General features: G+C 39.5%; 1 protein-coding gene across 5 annotated transcripts in view; it reads right to left on the bottom strand.

Moving 5' to 3' along the window:
* Positions 1 to 20,006, bottom strand: part of vps13d (vacuolar protein sorting 13 homolog D) — a 71,170-nt gene extending 51,164 nt beyond the window's left edge. For 4 of the 5 annotated variants that reach the window (XM_042002960.1, XM_042002961.1, XM_042002963.1 and 1 more), the window contains exons 1-16: positions 19,515 to 20,006; positions 16,660 to 16,864; positions 13,291 to 13,368; positions 11,120 to 11,310; positions 9,645 to 9,725; positions 9,027 to 9,143; positions 7,457 to 7,561; positions 6,693 to 6,863; positions 6,168 to 6,268; positions 5,885 to 6,053; positions 5,491 to 5,592; positions 4,152 to 4,341; positions 3,819 to 4,001; positions 2,874 to 3,004; positions 2,721 to 2,775; positions 932 to 1,096 (exon numbers count right to left, since the gene is read on the bottom strand). In XM_042002960.1, coding sequence (XP_041858894.1) covers positions 932 to 1,096; positions 2,721 to 2,775; positions 2,874 to 3,004; positions 3,819 to 4,001; positions 4,152 to 4,341; positions 5,491 to 5,592; positions 5,885 to 6,053; positions 6,168 to 6,268; positions 6,693 to 6,863; positions 7,457 to 7,561; positions 9,027 to 9,143; positions 9,645 to 9,725; positions 11,120 to 11,310; positions 13,291 to 13,368; positions 16,660 to 16,756 — 1,936 coding nt within the window. In that variant the 5' untranslated portion in view covers positions 16,757 to 16,864; positions 19,515 to 20,006. The remainder of the gene's footprint in view (positions 1 to 931; positions 1,097 to 2,720; positions 2,776 to 2,873; positions 3,005 to 3,818; positions 4,002 to 4,151; positions 4,342 to 5,490; positions 5,593 to 5,884; positions 6,054 to 6,167; positions 6,269 to 6,692; positions 6,864 to 7,456; positions 7,562 to 9,026; positions 9,144 to 9,644; positions 9,726 to 11,119; positions 11,311 to 13,290; positions 13,369 to 16,659; positions 16,865 to 19,514) is intronic. The other variant, XM_042002962.1, reaches the window with a different exon arrangement.
* Between the last annotated feature and the right edge of the window lie 3,868 nt (positions 20,007 to 23,874).

The following is a 23,874-nucleotide window of genomic DNA, read 5'->3' as shown; positions in this document are numbered from 1 at the left end:
GAAAAAAATACTGGTGCATTGTGGAAGAAAAGTGTAAAAAAGTTGCAGTAAAAGAAGGAAAAACACTGAATATTTTTCAATGCCTGCAGAATATCCACCTGCTTTGTATGACAGAGTAAAAGGTAAATGCTCTGTAACTGCTTTTAACTACCTTACCATTTACATAACATAGCATTGAAAGTAAATGTTATCGTGTCATTTGCACAATAGCATTTAAAATGTCTATTTTTCTGTATGATTCATTTAACATAATACACCTGAAAAACACGGCCAGTTTAGTCAGCTGTTTTAATTAAAATATGACCCAGTTTGGGCCAAATTTCGTGTCACTGAGTTTGACCCACCTGGCAACTGGTCTGAGGTGGTAATGGTTGAGATTTGCTAGATTCGCTCTGACTGGATAAACGCATGTGTTGTCAGAGAAATACACCCAAGTTGATCTCGTTTTATTCAGAGCTAAAACACTATGGATGGGTTCAGAAGTGGAACACAACACCCACCACGTCCCATAAGAAAGCAGGTGATCTCAAACTTCAGGAGCTTCTTGAAGATAGAGGGATTCCCCTGCTCTGAAACCATCATGGAACCAGAATTAGAGAAGAGTCTGGACTGAGACTGGCAGTGCCACATTGCATCCTTGAGAGGAATACAGTGGTCCAGAAGGATAAAAAAAAACCTTTACTGACTGAGTTTAAACTGCTGCTGCAGATCTCAGGCAACATGGGCACCCAGAGGAGGTCAGTATGGAGTGAAGGGACGTGATGGGGTTTCATGGTTTGTATCAGGAGCTGATTTATTCATTTTATAATAGACGAAGCATGGATAGAAGAGGAAAACTGCTCATCCAAGATGACAATCCTTTACTGGGGAGATATCTCAGGAATCTTCTACTAAACGGACCAAAAACAGAGCAGAAGGTCTCAGTTCTTACCTGAGGTGTGAACTCTTCCCTTGTAGAAGAACTCTGTGACTTTCTTTATTGCTTGTGGGTTGTAGATGATGCTTAATGGACTAGTGCTTACTTCCAGCCTCCTCTCAAACTTAGACCTCGCAGGGTTACGCTCATACACCATCTCAAACACTGGAGGCGTGGATCCTGGCAGGAGAAAATGAAAGAACATTTCTGAATTCTTAGAAAAGAAATTAACTGCAGTTTTCCTGGCTAATTCTCTTCCTGGCTGGTTTCTCAGATCTATGCCGGATGGGATATGAAATTATTTCAGCAATTTCTTTTTAGTATTATTATTATGTATTTTTTGTTATTATTTTTATTATTACATTTTTGTGTTTTTGTTGTCATCGTTATATTTGAATTGTTAGATTCTGCACTGAATTACACTCAGTTATATACACACAACACATATCACTGTTATTTGTATTCATTTCACTCTTTTCACACATGTGCTACATCATATCCGAATGTTGTACAATGTTTTTAAATAAAAAGAGGAACACAAAATGCTCCAGTTTACAGATTGTATGGAGAGGTAAACTGAAAATGCTTTATGTACAAGAATGCCAGTTCTAAACCCTTTTCTCTTTATTAGACATCTCAGATCATAAACATCCATCACACACAAGGACAAACATTTTTTTCACAAACCCTCAGATTTAAAGACAGAACTCTATCTGTATCTTTGCAAATGACAACACATGTACCATATAAAACAAAAGTAAAGAAAAAATAGCAGCAGTATTTGGCTCTGAAGGCTGCAGCGAGCACAGCAACAGAGGTACATCCAGTTCTGTACGTACTTGGGAACAAACTTTGAAGCTACAAACACATGAATAGAAGGCATCACACTGATCTTGCAGGATGAGTTTAATCATGTTTTCTGGTAATCAAAGCCTTCTGAGATAATTAGAGTAGTTTATTAATTCTGACTTAACATTAGAACACACTGCGAGAAGACAGTGAGCTGCCAGTTATTATTGTTCCTACCAAGTTTCACAGCTGGAAAAAGCTGTGCTTCCTGACCTTTTGCAGATCTGTTTTCATGTGACAAGACAGTGGATATAGAAGGTTCACACATCCTGTTAAAAAATAAAGTTTCGGTAATGGTAAAAAATAAATCAAACCAAAATAAATTTTCCCACCTTTAATGTGACCTATAACCTGTGTAATGTAATTAAAAAACAAACAAATCTGTGAGAGGAAACAATATACAAACAATCCAAAAACACTGCATTGCAAAACGACCCCCTCACACATGGTAAAGCATGGTGGTGGCAGTATCATGCTTTGGAGTTTTCTTTTCTTTAGCTGGAAGATTGGACAAACATTGCCAAGTCAAAGTGTAGCACTCTGACAGACTTCTACCATAGAAAACTGAAATCTGTAATTAAATCAAAAGGTGCTTCAAAAAAATCTTTGAGGGTGTCCCCATTTGTGCAATCAGCTAATTGTACTGTTTTTTTTATTTTTACATTATTTCCCCAACAAACTGTTTTGCAAATGATTTGTTCAGGTTATAGGTTAAATCACAAAAACCTGTCAATTTAAAAAGGGTGTGAATACTTTTATATCCACTGTAAAAATACAAACAGATAAGACTCAGGGCTGATACAACCATTGACATGGCATTGATAATCAGTAATATAATAACAACAAAAACATATAATAACAATCGTCACAACTTGCTACAAGACTACAAGCTCAGATAAAATATTCCTAAATACTGTGGAAAGGGAGAAAAGTTGATGATTGAATAAGATCTTACCAGAAGCACTGCTGCCCTGGCTCACTGACTGGTTCACAGCAACAACAACTTTGTCCTGCAACACAAGACAACTGTTAAAACCATAGAACCAAGTAAAGAGTAGAAACATCATGTAGTTTTAGATCCGCCTGCTTCTATTCCATCACTGCTTACCATTTTAGGAGACACCAGAACTGGGAAGATGGTGCCCTGAGTGGTCAAGTCCCTCAGGAACAAGCTGCCCAGTTTAACAGACAGCAAGGAGGACTCTGAGCGAGGAAGGGACTCCACTATTACCTTCACCCCTGAGGAAAAGAATTCACAGGAAATTCAGTTTAATCATGACAATTCAAGTCTAATGTGACAACTGCAGCAATCTACAGCACATTTTCTCAAATGAGGGTACATGAGAAAATATAAAAATAACAAAATAGTATTCATGTAAAATTTCATAATAGTGTAATAAATATTTTAATAAAATATACATGTAAGCCTATATATTAAAATTCATATTCAGTTTTCAGTTGAATCCATTGTAGTAAACCAGGTCACCTCTATACCAGGATTTTTCACACATTCTGACTGATACTAAATGACATCCCCTGTCAATCACTTATCAGCAAGAAGTCAAGAGCCAAAAAAGGCGAAATGTAAAGCCAGTGTAATTCTGTAAATATTTAGCTAAATTTACATCCATGAACTGTAACCTACCCAAGGCTTTATGTTTCTTTGTGGGAAGAAACTAGCTAACAGCAGCATGAAGCCAGCACGCCTCATGCGGCATTAAGATTGAAAGCTTTTTCATTTCAGGTTATTACAAGACACAATGTTAAAACTACATCATTGCAGGACCTGGATGCTTCTTAGGAGGTGTCTTTGCTTATGGCTAAGGGAAAAAAAACCTTCACCAATGAAGACCTCCCTCAGAAACAATGCAGAAACGCAGCTGAAAAAGGAAAATCTGTGTCTCTGTCAGATGGCACAGCCTGCAGATCATACGCTGCACCTGTTTAACTAATAAATCACTGTTTGTTTTTATGTTACATAACTGTACTTTAATCTGAGCAGAAACATGTTGAAGACTCCGTTTCCATCTGTGCCATCAGCAGTTCAGTGTACCTGAGAACTCCAACTGGATGACGCCACTCTCGTGCAGCGTGTGGCCTCTCCTGTCCTGTTGGAAAAGTGTGACTCCGCCCTTCTCCAGTAAGAACTCCAGCCGGGCGAACACATGATCTCGCCTGGTGAACGTATTCAGAGTGTGAGAGTCCTCCAGAGGGTCAAACAGGTCTTCTGTCTCTGCTGGAGAAGCATTAAACAATAAACATCAGTCTTCAGGAGTATTGCTTTTCATTGCTTTTCTGATAAAATTCATTAAAGCTGAAACATTAGCTGAAGCTGATATCAAATCAGCCCCATCTCTCTGGTACCACTTGAAAGTTTGTGGCTGACCTAGGATATCCCAGGAGGATGGACTTGGTAAGAGCTCTTCAGGTCTGTCTGGGTCCTGGGAGTCTCCATACCAGCCCCCCCATCCTGGAAACCAAGACTGCAGGTACTGAATCATCCCTGAGCTTCCACTTTTTGGAATGGATGTGGTGGGCAGAGCAGGCTGGGGGTCACTGCTTGGCTCTCGCACTTTCTGGAAAAGAAAACAAAGAAGAAGCTGAAGAGTGTCACTGATGGATGGATGGATGGATGGATGGATGGATGGATGGAATGGATGGATGGATGGATGGAATGGAATGGGTGGAATGGATGGATGGATGGATGGATGGATGGAATGGATGGAATGGATGGATGGATGGATGAAATGAAATGAAATGAAATGGGATGGATGGATGGATGGATGGATGGATGGATGGATGGATGGATGGATGGGATGGAATGGATGGATGGACGGATGGAGTGAAATGGAATGGATGGATGGATGGGATGGATGGATGGATGGATGGATGGATGGATGGATGGATGGAATGGAATGGATGGATGGATGGATGGATGGATGGAATGGAATGGATGGATGGACGGATGGAGTGAAATGGAATGGATGGATGGATGGAATGGAATGGATGGATGGATGGATGGATGGATGGATGGATGGATGGAATGGATGGATGGATGGATGGATGGATGGATGGATGGATGGATGGATGGATGGATGGATGGATGGATGGATGGATGGAATGGAATGGATGGATGGACGGATGGAGTGAAATGGAATGGATGGATGGACGGATGGAGTGAAATGGAATGGATGGATGGATGGATGGATGGAATGGTTGGATGGAGTGAAATGGAATGGATGGAATGGATGGATGGATGGATGGATGGATGGATGGATGGATGGAATGGATGGATGGATGGAATGGAATGGAATGGATGGAAGGTTTTTACTTTGTCATTGTGCAGTGAGGTGCTGTGAATGAGACTAATGAGGAATAAAGTAAGTGAAGCCATATGAAGATGAGACACATGAGAACAGTGAAAACGTGGAAGTCCTTGAAGCATCTGAAACTCTCCATGTTCATCCTCACCACTGTGGCTCTAAGGCAGGGGTGCCCAAGTCCGGTCCTCGAGATCTACCATCCTGCAACTTTTAGATGCAACCCTTCTCCAACACACCTGAATCAAATGACTGGCTCGTTAGCAGGCCTCTGCAGAGCTGAATGACATGCAGATGACATCTGATTCAAGTGTGTGGAGAAGGGTTGCATCTAAAAGTTGCAGGATGGTAGATCTTGAGGACCGAACTTGGGCACCCCTGCTCTAAGGCATCATCCAAACATACCTCTGCCATCTCCTCCTGCTTTCTAAACCAGTCGTGGACAATTTCTCTGAGTATGTGCAGCTCCTCTAACGTCTGCTCCTCTTCCACTCGCTCCAGCTCGCTCTAGATAACAGATGAGTAAATTTGTGGGTTTGAAAGAACAGATAACCAATTTATTTTGGGGCACAAAGTATGTGGGGAAAAATGAAAAGTTCAACTGCTTGCATATTCATGATTTGGGGCAGAAAGCTCATGTGTACATCATGGGGTGACTGCTCACCGGTGCAGAGGTGAGACAGAAACCAATATGTGACCTTTCATTGACCTTTTGTGACTAGATCAGTGTAACACTGCTAATATCTTCCCACCACAGCATATTTAATGGCATCATTAATCAGTAGGTTACAGGTGGTACCTCCTCCTGTGGATTCAGGAGAACTCCTTTCAGCCTGGAGAAGTAGAGGCTGGTGTAGGTCTGTGCATCTCGGGCCCGCTGCAAAGCGAAGTTCCAGCTGCCTCGACGCCGCTGCTCCTTAATTTCACTCAGGTTAGCCTGAATGGCGAACATCCACCACTCCCGACAGCTGAAGGGAAAACAATGCAACAGGATCAAAATGGATTTAAAGGTCTAATAGAAACATACAGAAGCAGCATAATCCAGTGTGAGAGTTTTTTTTATTTTTTTAAGTCTCACTTACTTCCCAGAAATTGGGACTTTGGGTCTCCACATTCTGTAGAGCATCCCCCTCTCTCTGCGATCCAGTTCTTTAAGGAAAGCCATAATCTGCTGGTACTGGACCTAAATAACAAGCAACATACAAACCTGAGATCCTGCAGAAAATCTTCCAAACATCTCTGTTCATGGACACACTGCTATTTTTGATTAGTGAAGTCTACCATTAAACTGTGCTGTAGGTGGGATTTTTTTGTTATTTGTTATTTAAAAATAAAAAACAACATAAGCGTGACTGCCTTAATATTTCCGGGCCTAACTGCAGGTGGGCGGATAATGAGAAATTAACATCCACATGACTGCCGGACTTAAGATTCACAAATACCTCTATAAAACACAACGATCAATTTCACACACTTCAGATGTCAGGGATGTCTCTCTTTTAGCTGGAAGGTGTCTGTCTGCCTTTTCTTTTAACATCACAGTGTACAAACACAAAGGGAACACCTTTCTGAATCACTGTTGAGAAAGAGCAGGTTTTCAGACAGACCTGTGAAAGACGTAAGGACATTGGCTCCAGCTGAACTTGGCCTTCAATGCGAGGGCTGTGTCGGGACCTCAGAGGCTCTTTGGAGGTATTTCTTCTGAGCAACACTGACGCACACACTGGTTCAAAGATGTACTGGTGCTCACGACTCTGCATACACTGGGTCATTGCATCCTGTGCAGTAACAAAACAATTAAGACTGCTCATATGGAAATGGATCTTACACTTTGGATGCATTCACTTCATGTGTGATTGAGCATCATCACAGTTTATAATTCAAGAGAATCTATTATTGTAGTAGAAGTACTCCCAAAGCAGTTTGTATTATGTTCTTTATAACAGGACAAAGTAGAGACGTGCTTCATTTTTGTGAACAAAAGTGATTTGTCTCTCAGACATACTAAACCACATTTAAAGAAAAACACAAGATTTATTAACATCAACAGATTAGCATCAATCATTCAATTAAATTGTTTTAATTTGAATAATAACAATAATGGGTAAAAGAAAAATGAAAGAAACAAATTAAATATCAGCATAAACAGCCTTATATAACATTACAATTACCCCCAAGTTATCAATAAAGTTTATTTCATGTCATACCAGAAAGCAACTTTTTCTACTTTAATCTGACTGAAAACATAACATGCCACATATTTCTGTGTTGGTACAATTCCGTCTGGTTAGCTATCATTTGAGCAAACTTTATTTAAAATAAACCTATAAACAAAAAAATACCAAACTGTAAGACTGAGTGGCCTCCTAACCTGGATCTGATTAGTGGGCAGCTTCCCGAGCATTTCACACTGTGTGTCCCAGTAGACGCTGAAGTCTTCGATCTCGAGCTGCTTTTGTCGGAGAAGCTTCTGGGTCTGCAAATACAACCATAACACCATGAAAACAGCAGCATAATATCTTAGCAAGATGACCTTAGCAATAAAATAAAATAAAATAAAATAAAATAAAATAAAATAAAATAAAATAAAATAAAATAAAATCAGGGCTTAAAGTAAGGTGCAGTGGATCTGACGCATACACACTATAGGTTAACAACTTCTGGCATTGTGCTTGGCAGGGCATAAGATGACCTACAGTTTAAATGTGAATTTTAGAAAGTAAAGATAATAATGTTATAAGGACATGTGAAACTCAGTCAGGCTAATTAATTTAAATATTCATTTAGCAATTATTTAATTTAGTAAAGGGCAATTCATTAAAAAAAACAGTTACAGAGCAACAGTGAACGTTTGGTAACATTGTAATTTTAAATTACAACATTTCCATCGTTTTTGTTCAAAACAATATCAAATTAGGTTATAGAAAATACAAATTAAACAAATGCAATTTAATACTCTAAACTACAAGTCAGTTCAATTAACAACAGCAACAAAAAGGTTAAAGTGCTCCAAGACCTGATTAAACTGCATAAGAAATTATTAGAAAATAAATACAGTTTACTTCAGAAACTGCTAAACTGAAGCCTCCAGTGAAATCACCACCGCTCATTGACACGTTTTTTGTTGTTGTTTTTCTCCTGTTCTATTTCTTCTTTCTTGTTTGGTTGGGCTTTGACTCCTCTCCTCTTTAACATGGATCAGTCACCGGGGCCGTTACATCAGCTGTTGCTCCCGGCAAACGACTTGTATGTTGGACAGCGTGAACTGCTGCCGGGGTCTCCTTCGTGGCGTCATAGAACTTTTTTGCCACTAGTTGCATACACCAGCTTCTTCGAGCACAACACAGAAACACTTAGGCCTACCTGGCTTTCTTAGTTTCTGGCACCAGCTCCCAAAAAGCTTGCCGTCTCCACCCCTTCTTCTATCCATGCCCAGCGCCATTTGGTTCTAAGGCCGTTGTCAATTAGGACGTCTTTCCATGGCTTCATGAATTTACTCTCATTTTTTTTCTGATTTCGGTGAAACAATCATCGGCTTGGATGCTGCGTTCAAGACCACTCAGAGATAACGTTCATGTTACAGGTTAACTCGGCGGAGAAAACGAAGTGTGGTATATCGTCACAATTTGCTGAACACTGAAAACATGCAGCAGCAAGTCCTGCTTATTTTCGAAGAGGAATACGTGTAATTTCCGACTTTAACATTGTTCATTGTTCAATTCATTTTCTGCAATTCAGAGTCAGTTCAGAATCTCAACCACTAAATCCATAGTTTTTGTGCCAGAATACTTTAAGCCCTGTAAAATAAAGTAAAATAAAATGAAATGAAAGGAATTTAATTAAAATAAAATAAAATAAAATAAAATGAAAACAAAACTAAACCACTGAGCTGCATGTTCTTATAATCCTGATAAGAAATTACAGTTTGAGTCGACACTTACCGACTCTTTGGAAGGATTCTGAGCCGAAACATTGTTGATGCAAACTCCAAAGGAAAAGGGCTTCTCTGGGTTGGAAAAGTCATCCTCAAATCGAAGATGCACATTTTGGATCTTCAGCTACATAAGGCAGAAATTCATAATTCAGTTTGCAACTCTGAGTAAAACAATAATTAATAACGATCCTTATTAATCAGGACAACAGCATGGACAGTTTATGGCCCGGTAATGTTCTAGGTTTCATCTGAACTTGGATGTGTGGTGTCACCAGAAGGAGGCACTATAGGCTTATTTGCTAGTGATTGTAATTCAGTAGAAGTAGTTTACCAAACAGGAAATAAACCTGGAGGAGGAACAAATACAACAACTGTGGTGAACATCCATAAGAGGGAAATGGAGGGAGCTTTCCTTCAAGAATTCTGAGATATTATATCATATTTGGGTAAAACACTGAAAACTTGGCTACTAAGGTGTTGATTGTGTTAAGATACTTTTTACTAATTAGAAATATTGTGCAACTTCAATTGAAAATGGCAGGTGTCTGTTGTTTGAACTAACACACAGCTGTTGATGTTAAACTGTACAAGTGTGTGATCTAGTGAGCAGTGCTGGGTGGCTTACCTCAATGTTTTCTACAATCCTGGTGACAACTGAGGCAGTGACAGAGTACCAGTACGACTCTCCTCTCTGTTCACACTCACTCTGCGGAAGCAACACATAAATATATTACAAGCATGCATCAATAAAAAATGTTGGCAGTGAAGAACAAAACAGATGAGTTCATCTGGGAAAGCTGAGCAGTTACAAGTAAAAGAGACCATAAACACATGAGGGCAACAAGCCGTTCAACTCAAGAGGAAACTGGAGAATTACTTTCAACTCCTGAGACAGTTTTCTGAGTTCTCCTTCAACCAATGTGAAACCTGCTTCAATAAAAGAGAAAAAAACTTTAAGAACTCTAGAAGGTAACAGTTCAGGGACATAGTCTCAGTTATTTTGATCTAAATTAAACTCCATCTCCCCCCTGTCTCTTTAGCTCCAGACTTCCAGACTTTTCAGTTTACAGCAGATTTTGAAACTTAGCGCCCCCTACGACGACTAATTCAGCCTTAGTCTTGCATCCTATCTCTTTTCTGAGCTCTTTCAAGTCAGTAAAAGTCACTCCGATGCTGACCCTTGTTATATATCTCTTCCTCTGTTTCTTCCTTTCTTTTCCTCTCTTTCTCTGATAATATCCTCTTGGGTTTCTTTACAGAATCAACCACATTGATTCTTCAAAAGTGTGTTGATATCCAGTTGCTAGCATGTGACATAATGCAGTAAAGTGATGCACCAGAACAGAGAAAAAAAATTGTGTAGTGTGGTTTCTGAGCCTTGGGCTGCTGCATAGCAACAAAGGTTCCATGAATGTACCTGATAAATGTCACTGTGCCATCAAATTGAGTCAGAAGCAGCAGGTTTTAAAGTAAGAAAGTTATGAATTGTTACTTTAATGCAGACTAAAATGGCAGGTGAAACATCTGCTGGACGCCTGGCCAGCTACCTACCACCACAGCAGAACAGATTTCTGTCTCTAAATCGGTGAGTATCAAGTCTAGAGATACAGATGATGTAATAGTGACAGGACGTCAGCACACTTAGAAGTGGTTCGGTGTTTTTACAAAAAGTCAAACAGAAACCAAACCTAACTGGTTCAAAACATTGGCAATAATAACCTAAAGGAAAGTCAATGCAAAGACACCAGGAATCTTAAGGGACAAACCAGGACAAAACAAAGAAAGGATCGGTTTTTAAAACTAAAATCACTTTCTTTTAATCCATCTGAAGAAGTAAAGACCCTCAAAGGCAGCTTTGATTCTAATCAAAATTTTACATTTCACATTAAAAACATAACAAAGACCAGGATCTTTTATCTCAAGAATATTTACAGAGTGACAGTTCCTCTCCAGCCCAATGCAGAGACACTGGTCCATGTCTAAGCCAAACCTCTCCAACAGGCCAACACACTTGAACCTGGTATCAGCGGTTGTGATACGATTCTATAAGTTTTACTGTTGACACAGCGAGATGCCAAGCAGGGGAAAGATTTCACCTACTTTAAATTTGTCTTCCAGAGCCTTGAGGAGGCGTTTCTTGCGTTCCCTCTCTTCCTCCCTTTCCTTTTCTCCATCGTACTCCTGCAGCTGGGCGGGGCCGATGATCAGGTTGAGCTGAGACATGGAGATGACCCACGGGTCACTGTGAGGCCGGTAGAAAGGGATCTGGAGAGTGATCTTACCAATGAATCCTAGAGAAGAAATTTAAAATGGATGGAAGACTGTTTAGTCACTTGTTAAAAAAGAGTCAGAAATATGAGTTAAGTGCAAAAAACCTGGACATTTACGTTTACGTCTGACCTGGAAAAGTTGGAGTTTAAATTTTTTTTTTTTTTTTTATGCCCTTCATTTAACCATTAAAACTCAAAAGTCACTTTTTGCTACTTTAATCCACCAGTTTTTTCTAATGCCTGTAGAAGCTCAACCCTTTTAATCCCAGTCAACATCCAGACATTATTTTTCAGGACAGCCTCAGTTGTCAGAATATGAGGTTAAAATTATGTTAAATGAATGCATCGATAGTTAAAGACCAACCAAAACAAGAAAACTGAATTTATTACTAACAGAACTTTGTAGAAATTACACACTGATCAACAGTGACCAAGCTTTTTCTCATCTGCACATCATTCTCTCGAGTCTTGGCTTTTCAGGAGAAAAAATATTTTTCTGCTCTTGAAGTACAAATAAATAAATTTATTATGTAGATAAATAAGTTTTGGATTCTGGAAGCATGCACAGTGAGGAAAACTGCTCCAGCATAGAGCAGCAGAAGAAAAACATTAATTTGGTTTGTTCAGAAGCACTGAATTTACTGACAAGCTCTGTAGAACAACACTTACAACACAGCAAAAATAAACCATGGTCTCTAATTTTTATCATCTGACAGACTTTGTTCATTACTGCATTAGTTTAGACACAAGTAGCTTCTTTATTTGTCACTGAGACAGCTGTTTTGTTCTTTATATGACATCCTGATTAAATGAAGCATTTTTTCTTAACATGATTTCTCTCGTTTCCAACGTTGTCCTTTTTTTTCCCTTTCTTTTCTAATTTCAGGCTAAAGAATAACTTCCATGTTTTTCAGCTGCTGTGAAAAACTGTCAGCAGAGTCAATAACTAAATGAAATGAAGTCTGAGTGCATGTTTCACTGAGTGAAACATGCAGACAGCAAGAAGGTCGCTGGTTCGAGCCTCGGCTGGGGAGGGGTTTGAACAGTGGCCGTTCTGTGTGGAGTTTGCATGTTCCCCCCGTGTATGCGTGGGTTGTCTCCGGGTACTCCGGCTTCCTCCCACCCTCCGAAGACATGCGTGTTAGGTTAATCCGTAACTCTAAATTCTCCCTAGGAGCGAGTGTGAGCGTGAGTGTGAGTTGTCTCTCTATGTTGACCCTGTGATGGCCTGGTGACCTGTCCAGGTGTACCCTGCCTCATGCCTGCTAACTGCTGGGATAGGCTCCAGCTTCCCAATGACCCTGAACTGGACTAAGTCGCATAGAAAATTGATGAATAAATAAAGATAGACTTTTCACGACCTGAAAATAAAGACGCAGACTCAACTCACGTCCTTCTTTTTCTCAACTTTTCTCTGCCACAGCTGTCGTTTTATCACGTGGTCGTCTGTTTCTCTCCTTTTGTCTTTTGTGTGTTAATTGACTAACTTCTGAATCTGTCTGCACTATAAAGTTGTAATGTTTACTGGCTGGAATGCACACACCTGATTGGCTGAGTGGTATCATGTGAGATGGCTTAACTAGCTTCCAACTGGTTAGTGTATTTCCTTGTCCAATAAACTACAAAAGCTGCACCTGTTTAAATAAGGTTGTAAATCACAACTCTGTTTTGGCTGTAGGTCCAGTCCGGACCACCAATTTGTCAGATCTGATGTAAAAATGAAAATCCCTGTGTGATAGATGTAAAAATTCACGCTGTGATGCTCACTCCCTAATCAATCAGCCTAAAATGCAGACAATTTATTTGGCTTGAGTCTCATTCATCAACTTTATTTGGTAATAATGAAAGTGGAAAATGGAGGGAAAAAAACTCATCACATTCATTAAAGCACAATTTTCCTGAAAACAGAACCAAAAAGGAATAAGACGCTACTGTAAGAGCAGATCTCAACTCCAACTAGACAACAGGTGTATAATACCTGTGCAGGGGGTCAACACTCACCTGCTTTGACTTCAAATGGCAAGTCAAATTCTCGGAGGGCATCTTTCCTCAGTGGGAGGTTTTCCAGCTCTACAGCACCTGAGAAATCACAAGAAACAAATAAACAAGGTGTCTGGGTTGAAGATCTCAGTTTAACTGGTGGTGTCACCTTTCAGCACAGCTGAGCTTTTTTGCAAAGTGACCAGTTTAGCAACAACAAGGAGAACCTGTCACAGTGTGGACGTCAGCTTGTTGCTGACAGAACAGTGGAGGAACCGTTAGAGGATGGCTTTACAGGATCATATCATGTCTGTAGCACTGGTACTGTCTCCTTTTAGATAAATATAACCACCAGCCCCTAATAAATACAAATAATTTCATTCTCAATGAGAAAAAAGAGATGAATGAATGTGTTTGTGTGGGTATTTCTGCTCTTCTAGTCAGCCACACAGTTTCTTTTTTATTTAGCAAAATAAGTGCTGAGTCAATTATTTTATTAGTTATTTTGCTAATGTCACCATTTTGGAAAACATTCCCTTAACAAAAGGAAAACAAGGAATGTACTCAGGACTGTTAAAAACAAACAATATAATTACCCATTATACTGTTATTTCAGTGGGAGCTGCATGCGTGTTTTTAAATGTCATTTAGTTATTTTTGTCTTTACAAACTGACACCAAAGCAGAGGTGGTATTCCATGAAGCAGGATTAAAGGAGAGTCTTGCTTATTTCAACAAGTCTGGCTCATCAAAGTGAGAGTTCTGCTCCATCATCGTGCCTTAAATGAGTCACAGCGGAGTTACCATGGTAACTAGTGCTGGTGAGTCTGATCCAGACCAGACTAACTGTCCAGCTTGTTCAAGTCTCATCTCAAAGAATATCTGACAGGTCAAAACGGGACTCCCAAAATAGCGTTCTGTAACCACGGTGCTCGTAAGATAATATTAAAATCAAGTCATGTATGTTCATTGTTTCTAAAATAAATAAAGACCTTAATATTGCAAAATTAAAATATTATATGCAATGGGTTGCAACACACAGTACATTAAAAAAAGGATATTTTAAATAAAATTTTAGTCTCTCATTTAATTAAATTTCATGTAAGGACGTTTTTTTAACTCAGTGGTTATTAGGTCAATGGGGTTAACTTACACATAGCTCAGTAGAACTAACCAGTTAATTAAAATGTAATGTAGTTATTATGTGTCAAACTAATGCTAATATAGCCACATTTAAAGTTTATTTATCAGTAAAATGGAAAGAGAAGATAAGGTTGTTTGTGTAAAACATTAAACATAGAATTTAAAGAACTTTACAGAGATCAGAGAAAATTAATTAACACCATCATCAATCTTCAATGAGATTTTTTTTTTTTTTTTTTTTTTTTTTTTTTTTTTTTTTTTTTTTAACCTGTCTTGTCCAGCATCGTTGCAAACAGAATGATTGTCTGGCTGCTGTCTGGTGCTGGGCAATTTTACTCTATCAAGCAGGGATTTATACTACATGTATAAAGTCCCTCTTGATGACATGAAAAACTTTATTAAATCAGACTCTTAATGCTGGACTCGACCGGAGGGGACAGAGAGAGAGAGAGATAGAAAAGAAAGTAGAGAGAAGAGGGAGGGGAGAGAGAGGGACAGAAAGGGTGTGGGGAGTGCGGGTGGGGACTTAAAACATTATACAGAAAACCATGTAATCCATACTACTTGCAACATATATAGCTAAGATCATCCTGGCCAGTAGGTCATTACACAACTAGTTGATAATAGTAACAATAATAATAATCACAATAATAGTAATAATAATAATAGTAGTAGTAATAATAATAAGAGTAGGAGTAATAATAATAATAATAAGAACAGAAATAATAAAAAAAAAGAAAAAAAATATGATAATAGATATAAGTGAAACTGCTGTATTCAAGAACACGCGCAGAGAAACCTGTGTGGATGTGTTGAGAACTCGGCCACACGGCGACGCAAAGACTGTGTGGAGACGTTCAGGAAGGAGTGACCATGCAGAGTGATCATGCAGATGCCACCTCACTTGAACAGAGGCCAGAGTCAGGCCAGCGGTCCCGAGACCCAGGCCACCAGCCCCCCCGTAGGCTACAGATCCCGACCGGTCCACAGAAACGACCACTCGCCTGCCCAGGAAGGCAGCAGCAGGAGACCCCAGCAGGAGCCGCCCCGCGGACACAGGGCACCGGCCCCGGCAGGCCGAGGCCAGCAGTCCCCGACCCCCCCGGGCACCGGCCGCCCGGGACAGACGGGGCAGAGGGCCCGGGCCCAGGAGCGCAGGGACACCCCCCACCCCCACAGGCCAAGGGCCAGCAATGAGATTATTAATCATCAGGCAGTGGGCTTGAACCTGGGTCTACCAAGCCCGAGGCCATCTCTATAACCACTGCTGCAGTTATATCCGTTTCTGGTGAAAATGTGTCTGTATTCTTCGTACAGATCCATCAGCAGTGGCTGATGTGCTGATGATGAGAACGGCTTTTCTGACATTCCAGGTGCTGCACCAAGTGAGGCTATGCAAGTCTGTCTTGAGTCAGTCTGGATTAAATAAGGCTGAGCCGCATTTGTGGAACAACTTGAGGCCTAATCAGGAGATGGAGCTAGTTTGAGTCTGATGTTTTCAGGTAAGCCTGTCTTTGTCGAGCGACATACCCCCCCAGGTGTTTTCTGTATATCATGATAATATATAAAAGGTTTTATTTACAAGGAAACAAGGACTGAGGTGCAACTCTGTATTTTGATGCATCAACAGCCCTGAAATGTAAAGTTTATTTACATACTTATTGATTAAGGATGCACGGATACATCATTTTAACACTGTTTACTGCAACTAGGAACTAACAAATAAAATAACATCCATCAGTTGCAGCAGGGCTCTAAATAAACTTTCTTTTCTTTGTTTAATCAGTAGCCAGCGTGGCTGGTAGATTCCTAAAGTTACCAGCCAGTCAGAACTTATACTAGCCGCGTTTTTTTCCATAGGGAAAATAATCCAGACTATAAGTGAAACTGAATGCTTTTTGTCATTCATGTTTCTTTATATTGTTTATATTGACAATCTTTTATGAAAATGCCGAACAACAACATTATGCTTCATTCATCACCTTCAAAACTAACAAGTGAGTTTTCATTTAGACCCACCAAATTCAATTTTACACTATTTCACAACAAGAAAAGTAGAGAGTTCATTCACTTTAATGTAAAACTTTATCAAGTTTGAAGTCAACACAACCTCATCTTTACATAGAGGAGCAGAGAAAGAGAAAACACAAACATCTAGTACACTCCACAAAACTTAGTGAGGTTAACAGTTTACATTTAAAGTGATCTGAAACAAATGAATAAGAAAAATCAAAGCTTGCATAATTACCTTTGAGAAGTGCGATGGAGAGCTGATCTGTGTTCAGATTGCTGACATATTTTCCCAGGTACGTGTTAAGCACCCAGGCAACGAGACCCTCCAACATCCTGATGCCTCAAGGAAGATCGGAGAGCTGCTCCGAGGTTTGGTAGGAAGAGGTGTTGGTGAGCTTGACCCTTCGGATTGCTGGCCTCACAGAGGAGGCACGCAGCACCTACAAAACACAGGACACATGACTTATTCATCTGGTGTCCTAACTGTGATACGCTAAAATTAAACAAATTATAAAATGATTTATCATGGCCACGAGTAAGTGCATGGACTCCCAAAGTGTTTCTGCATCATTCTTATAACAAAACATGTTATCATGCCATAGCTGTCCCTTTCTTGAGTTTTCATATAAATATATATGAATATATACAAAAATCCATCTTCATTTTTATATAGGAGAGATTAGCCAAAGCTTTGATCAATGAACTGATCTTACACGTTTTTAAAAGTCCATCATGGTGGTAATTATTGTCAATAAAGCCGAGTTTACAGAAGACATTGGAAATTTCCACGAACACTCAGCATAGGCACTTAAGAACTTGGCCAGTAATTTCATTAGGAGTTTACATCCGGTGGGTTTTGATGTAAACATTTGTTCTGGTTGACTTATTTCCAGACATTCTCTTGATGTCTGCCAAATTCATAACATGAATTAATAAGAAAATCTTCCTTTGGTATTTAAAACCATTGGTAGAAATGTTTAAAATATCCGTTGTAAGCCATGCAGAAGACACAAAGCTTAAAAAATACGTATAAAACACTTAATTTCTCATCTTCTGAACAAACTAGAAGCAATGAATTAGAACTATTTGAAAGATTAAACTTTAGTTTTTTTCTATTTTAAACTACTGACTGTCTCTTATGACTGTGTAGCATCCACACTCATTTTAACATCTGTCTGGAAACTTCTGGGAAGTGAGGAGACCAGTTGCTGGAGTTTTAGGAGAGGAATGTTGTCCCATTCTGGTCTGATGCAGGATTCTAGCTGCTCTACAGTCCTGGACCTTGGTTGCTGAAATTTCTGCTTCCATGATGCTCCAGATGTTGTGTATTGGTGGCAGTTCTGGACTGCAGGCAGGCCAGTTCAGCAGCCGGACTCTTCTCCTGTGAAGCCATGCTGCTGTGATGGATGCAGGATGTGGTTCAGCCTTGTCTTGCTGAAATCTGCAAGGTCTTCCCTGAAAGAGACGTTGTCTGGATGGGAGCAGATGTTGCTCTAAACCCTCCATGTACTTTTCAGCGTTGATGGAGCTTCACAGATGTGGAAGCTGCCCACGCCATAGACACTAATGCAGCCCCATCCCATCAGAGATGCAGCTTTTCACCTGTCCACTGATAACAAGCTGGATGCTCCCTCTCCTCTTTAGTCTGCAGGACACGCTTTCCTGAGAGAATTTCACATCTTTATCCATCTGACACAGAACTTTGGTCCAAAGACAGCGGTGTTTTTGAATCCTGTTCATATATTTCTTCTTCTTTGCATGACAGAGATTTAACTTACATTTAAGAAATTCAGGGTGAACTGTGTTTACAGACAGTGACTTCTGGAAGTCTTCCTGAACCCATGTGGTGATTTCCAGTAGAGAATCATGTCTGGTTTTACTGCAGTGCTGCCCTAAGATCACCAGCATCCAGCTTAATCTTCAACCTTGTCCTTGGCACACAGAGATTCCTCCAGATTCTCTGAATATTTTGACAAAGTTGTACATGATATATGGTGAGATCTTCAAAGTCTTTGCTATTTTACATGGAGGAACATTTTTCTGCAATTCTTTCACAATTTTTAAACATAGTTTGTCTCAGATTGATTAAATACGGGTTTGAGATTTGTTAATCTGACATACATATTATATATATATATATATATATATATATATATATAGAGAGAGAGAGAGAGAGAGAGAGAGAGAGAGAGAGAGAGAGAGAGAGAGAGAGAGAGAGAGTTTGGTTTTTTTTTGTGTTTGTTTGTTTGTTTTTATACTGTCTCAACACTTTTGGACCTGAGGCTATAGTATGTGTTGAAAAATGTCAATGCTACATTTGCATCACTCCAGGCATAAAAGATAAAAAAAAAAATGCTGGTTATTGTGATAGCATTATGGACACATCTGTTCCAGTTACAAATTCTACATTGGTGTTATATTTAAATACAGCAGTGTGCTATGTAAAAACCGTAAAAACACAGTGGACCAGTTACAGCTATTATGTCTGGTTTGCCTCGACGTGCGGTTAGGCAACATATTTAGGGCTTACACTACGGGTCAATCTGACCTTAAGTCTAAATCTGATCTTATATTGTTAACGAGTTGACAGGATACTTCATGACGAGAGCCCTACTTAACAGTATTAAACTCTACAGGATGAACTTTACACTGCCTGAGTGTGGTTTAATGTCTGACTGGCAAGGATTTATCTCTACTTAAATAAGATACGAGTCAATGTTATAACGTGAAACCTTTCCCTTGCCATTTGAGTTTAGAGTCGTAGTGAAGTTAAGTTGGTTTCCTGGATGACGTTATCCATAAACTGATTTTATTGGTGTTAATGGCAAAAGAAGTCAGAAACCGTCTGGACACTGCGACCATGCTGGCGCTAGCATGGTTTCGTTTATGGCAGCTAACAATCAACTAAAGCTAAAGGTGTAACACAAATCAGAGTCCACAATAAACTGTTGTAAGAACTGTCGATGTGTTTTAAACGTTAGCAAAATAATAGAAGTTTGGAGATGCTTCACCAAAAAAATAGCATTACAACACAGCAACCAGCCTGGATTTAGCTTTAAGTGTGTTGCGTCAACAGAAGAGATAACTTACCGCCAAAGACGACGGTTGTCTTATGGACCCAGCTTTGAGTCCATGTCAATGCCAGGCTAACGCCACTGACAACGAGTGACCATGTCTTCTCAAAACCATTCAGGACAGGGTCGAAGAGACAGTTAGCGGTACGTGAACTGCATAGCATCAATTGTCAGCGTATGTTTTGACTTCATCTACTAAAACACTTGAGGACAGAGAGAGTGACCGCGTTTTATAATAAAACTATTCACACATAACTTACAACTCTGCGTTGTAGTTGTGACGGACAAGACAAGGTTGTGATCCAGTTAGCTAGTCACTTAGCTAAAATTAGCATACATAGTTGAGATCTGAAAACCAATAGCAGCTGGCCTGCGGTATCTCAGACTAAAATGTAACAACAACCTTGTTCATTTCATTGAAAATCAAAGAAGCATTTCTAGGAATACAGGATCGATAACACTGTTTCAAACTTCAGGGGCAAGTGTCACTGCATCCCAAGTAAACACACTTCCGAATAACACTCGCTTCCTGTCACATGACGAAAACAAACCATTCCTCTGGTGTTGCGTTCACGAACAGCGGGAAACGTTAAGTGTACATATACGGTGTACTGCAAATGGCACAATTCATATGCTAATTTTTACAGATAGCAATGTGTTAATGTGCTGTGTCGCTAGTTTATTATAGCTCATTACATTAATCACAGGTACGTCTTCTTTTGGTGCGGTATGGCTAAAATAAATATTTATTGTTCCTCGTAAGGGTTTTCCAGTAATGTAATGACTACCTGTAAGCCACTGCGATATGACCCTTCACAAGGACTCCTACCATCTATAATGAAACAACTCTTGGGCGCAGCCAATTAGAAACTGACAAAAATAAGAGTACCAACAGAACCTTTGCACTTCTGGTTATTATTTGTTGAAATCAGCCTACATCCCTCACATAGACTATGATTTTTTTATTTTTCATTTTTATTTATTTTTTTACATTGATAGCCTTCCTACCTGTGACTCAGAATCAAAACAAGGATGTCCACAATAACGCACAACACACAAATTTCAATATAAGATTTGAACAAATATGATGTTACTTGTTAATTTATTTTACATATAAAAACACGAGCGAGAAACAAAGTAGTGGAACCAATACACCCCTCTAATTCTTCATAGTGGTTTGATCCACATCAGACTCCTCCCCCTTTTCCCTCTGTATTACCATCGGCTCAGCTGTGCCAGTCAAACCAGTGGAGCTGGGATTTATGGCTGTTTGAAGGGAGCCGGATCTTGAGGAGCCGTTCCTTTCAAAGAGCCATTCAAAAGACTGGCTCGTTCTCACAATATCTTACAAAATTTCACAATATATAAGAATGACAAACAATCAAAATATGTACCTATATAAAATCAAATATACAAGATAAAAAAATTATAGGAAAAATATAGATTAAAAAAAGATAAACCTGAGCAGTCAGTGCAAATTCTAGTAAATGTTTTGGATAAAACTCACAGTATTTGTTTCCAAACAATACTCTGCCCACAGATGCTTCACATGAATGGAGCGTGTTGGACATCAGACTTCTATGATCTCACAAATGTTATTTATTTTATTTTCATTTTACTCAACTGTACTACTTCTTATTTACTTATTTATTCATTTATTTATTCATTCAGTCATTTTTAGCTGGATGGGCGGGGGTTATTTGGCTTGGCGTGTGTGTGTGACTGCGAAAGATTTTATTGAGTGTTTTTATTTTTGTTTTATTGAACAATGAGATATGAACTGAGATATGCATAAAGGTTTTTAATCATGTAAAGAACTTTGTGTTGCCTATGGCATGAAAAGCTCTTTTTAAATAAAGTTTGATTTGATTTGATGAAGGCAGTGTCAAAAGTTTTTATATAAAAAGAATGGCTCACAAATGAACGTCTCACAGCTGTGAATTGGTTCCCATCGTTCATTTAAAAGAGTCGTTCAAAAGAATTGATTCGTTCATGAACATCACATCTCTACAAACCAGTCTGAGCTTCCCAGACTCTAAAAACAGGACAGCTGTTGTTCAGTCGCCCACATTGTCTCCAGCAGTGCTGTAGCCACCCAGATGTTCAGGTTGGATTGTTGATGCAATGATGAAACACATGAAACCAAATTCCTTCCATCTTTTGGAGTCTGCTGATGTGTGTTAGGTCGGTAGCCTCATATCAAAATGTCCTGAGTCATGTTTGGCTAAATTGTGATGTCTACCTGTACTCTCCTAATATTGCTGAGTCACTGTTCATCATCGGCCATAAAGCCTTAAAATATGACTTGCTATGAGACTAAGAACAGACAGCTCCAGGATAAATTATTTTTATTTTTACTTTATATTCCCTCTTTGCTTGGAAGCACCTGACACCCCAGTCACCTCCTCCCCTTCCAGTAAACTCCTCTTTATTCTCTCTGTGGTAGAAACGTGTTGGGGTGCCTTTACAAATCTCCATTTTCCAAACTAAACTTATTTCCAAGTTGACTAAACTGTTTTAATAAGAGTCCATCCAGCTGCTGCCTCCAATTTGGTCTTGCGTAACATGGCTGGTTTTAATCCGGGATTCGTCTCCAAATTTTAATGAATGAGCAGTAATGTTTATCCAAGTGCAGTAATTCTGTCTAAACTGTGTCCTGCTCAGATTTAAGGTTTGTGAGTAAGTGTGCATGTGTGCACACGCATGCGTACATGCAAAATTAAACGAAATTAAAGTTTTAAAATATTTTTATACTTTCTATTTATTTTTTTAATATCTTTATATATTCTAAACGAGCTCACCCCTGGTCTGCTACATCTTTAACCTGAGCCTGAGCCTGAGTCTGGAAAGAGTTCCGGTCAGGTGGAACACTTCTTGTGTGGTTCCAGTTGCCAAGACATCGTGCGCCAAGGAGTCCATCCACTTCAAACCCGTGGCCTTAACCTCTCACCTGATGAAGGCACTGGAGAGGATCGTCCTTAACCATCTCCGCTCACTGGTAAGCCCAAGCATGGATCCTCTGCAGTTTGCAGAGGGGGGTCAGTGACCATCTGGCTGCATGTGTCATGGATTACCTTACTGACAGACCCCAGTATGTGAGGCTGAGGGACTGTGTCGGATGTAGTGTTCTGCGGCGCAGGGGCCACTCAGGGCACAGGACTATCACCTTTCCTCTTCACCCTGTACACATCTGACTTCAGGTATTCCACGGACAGTTGTCACCTCCAGAAGTTCTCCGATGACACTGCCATAGTGGGATGTGTGTCGGAGGGGAACGAGTGCGAGTACAGGAAGGTCATCATGGACTTTGTCGACTGGTGTGAGCAGAATCACCTTCTAGTAAATGCCAGCAAGACAAAGGAGATGATGGTCGATTTCCAGAGAAAACCCTCCTCTACTGCACCGTTAAACATCCAGGGACTTGACATCGAGAGAGTGAGGACATACAAGTACCTGGGTGTCCACCTAAATAATAAACTGGACTGGACAGAAAACACCGACTCTCTATATAAGAAGGGTCAGTGTCGCCTATACCTGCTGAGGAGGCTGGGATCCTTCGGCGTGAGCAGGCAACTGCTCAGAACTTTTTACGTATTGTGTATATAATGTTTCTTTCATTTAATTGTTTTTATTTAACTCTTGTTTTATCTCTTTTTGAGCTGCTGTAACAGTGAACTTTCCCCATGTTATATTAATAAAGATTATCTTATCTGTATATTGTTATTTTTAATCTAAATAAGCACAGTTTGGAGACCCATCTTAATTTTGCTGTACTGTGCAATGACAATAAAGTTTTCTATCTTATTGTAAACCATGCAGCTGCTTTAACTGGACTAATTGCAGCTGTTTAAAATTACACACAGATCAATAACTGATTAAATGATTAAAGTCAGCTTAGACTGCAGGATTTGGGCCTTGAGCCTGGACTGGTGTTTCCTCCTGGTTTCATTTCTTCATGATGTTTGCACACACACATACACACACACACACACACACACATATATATATATATATATATCTTGTCTTGCTGGGTCATCATGGAGGTCTACAGCCTGCAGCAGATAAAGAAGACTTCTGGATCTGCTCTCGTTGTTCCTCTTGGTGACTGATTTGCAGTTTTTAGCACAATTGCACATTATATTGTTTCAGTGTTGAAATTTCCATCAAAGATGTGAAATTTTCTCTCTACATGACTTGAAGATATTACGCCACAACTTCAGTGTTTTATTATATCACATGTTCATATTCTCTATTTTCTTTTATTGAAATTTTATCTGTTTACCGTTGTGCTGCTACTGTTTATTCTGAGAATTTAAATAAAAACTTATATGAAAAAGTAAAACTGTCAAGCTTCTCATCTGGTTATCTGGTCATCA

This window comes from Melanotaenia boesemani, chromosome 13 (genome assembly GCF_017639745.1).
Source record: "Melanotaenia boesemani isolate fMelBoe1 chromosome 13, fMelBoe1.pri, whole genome shotgun sequence".
NCBI lineage: Eukaryota > Metazoa > Chordata > Actinopteri > Atheriniformes > Melanotaeniidae > Melanotaenia > Melanotaenia boesemani.
The sequence above is the reverse complement of the archived record's forward strand: the minus strand, read 5'-3'. Positions and strand labels throughout refer to the sequence as shown.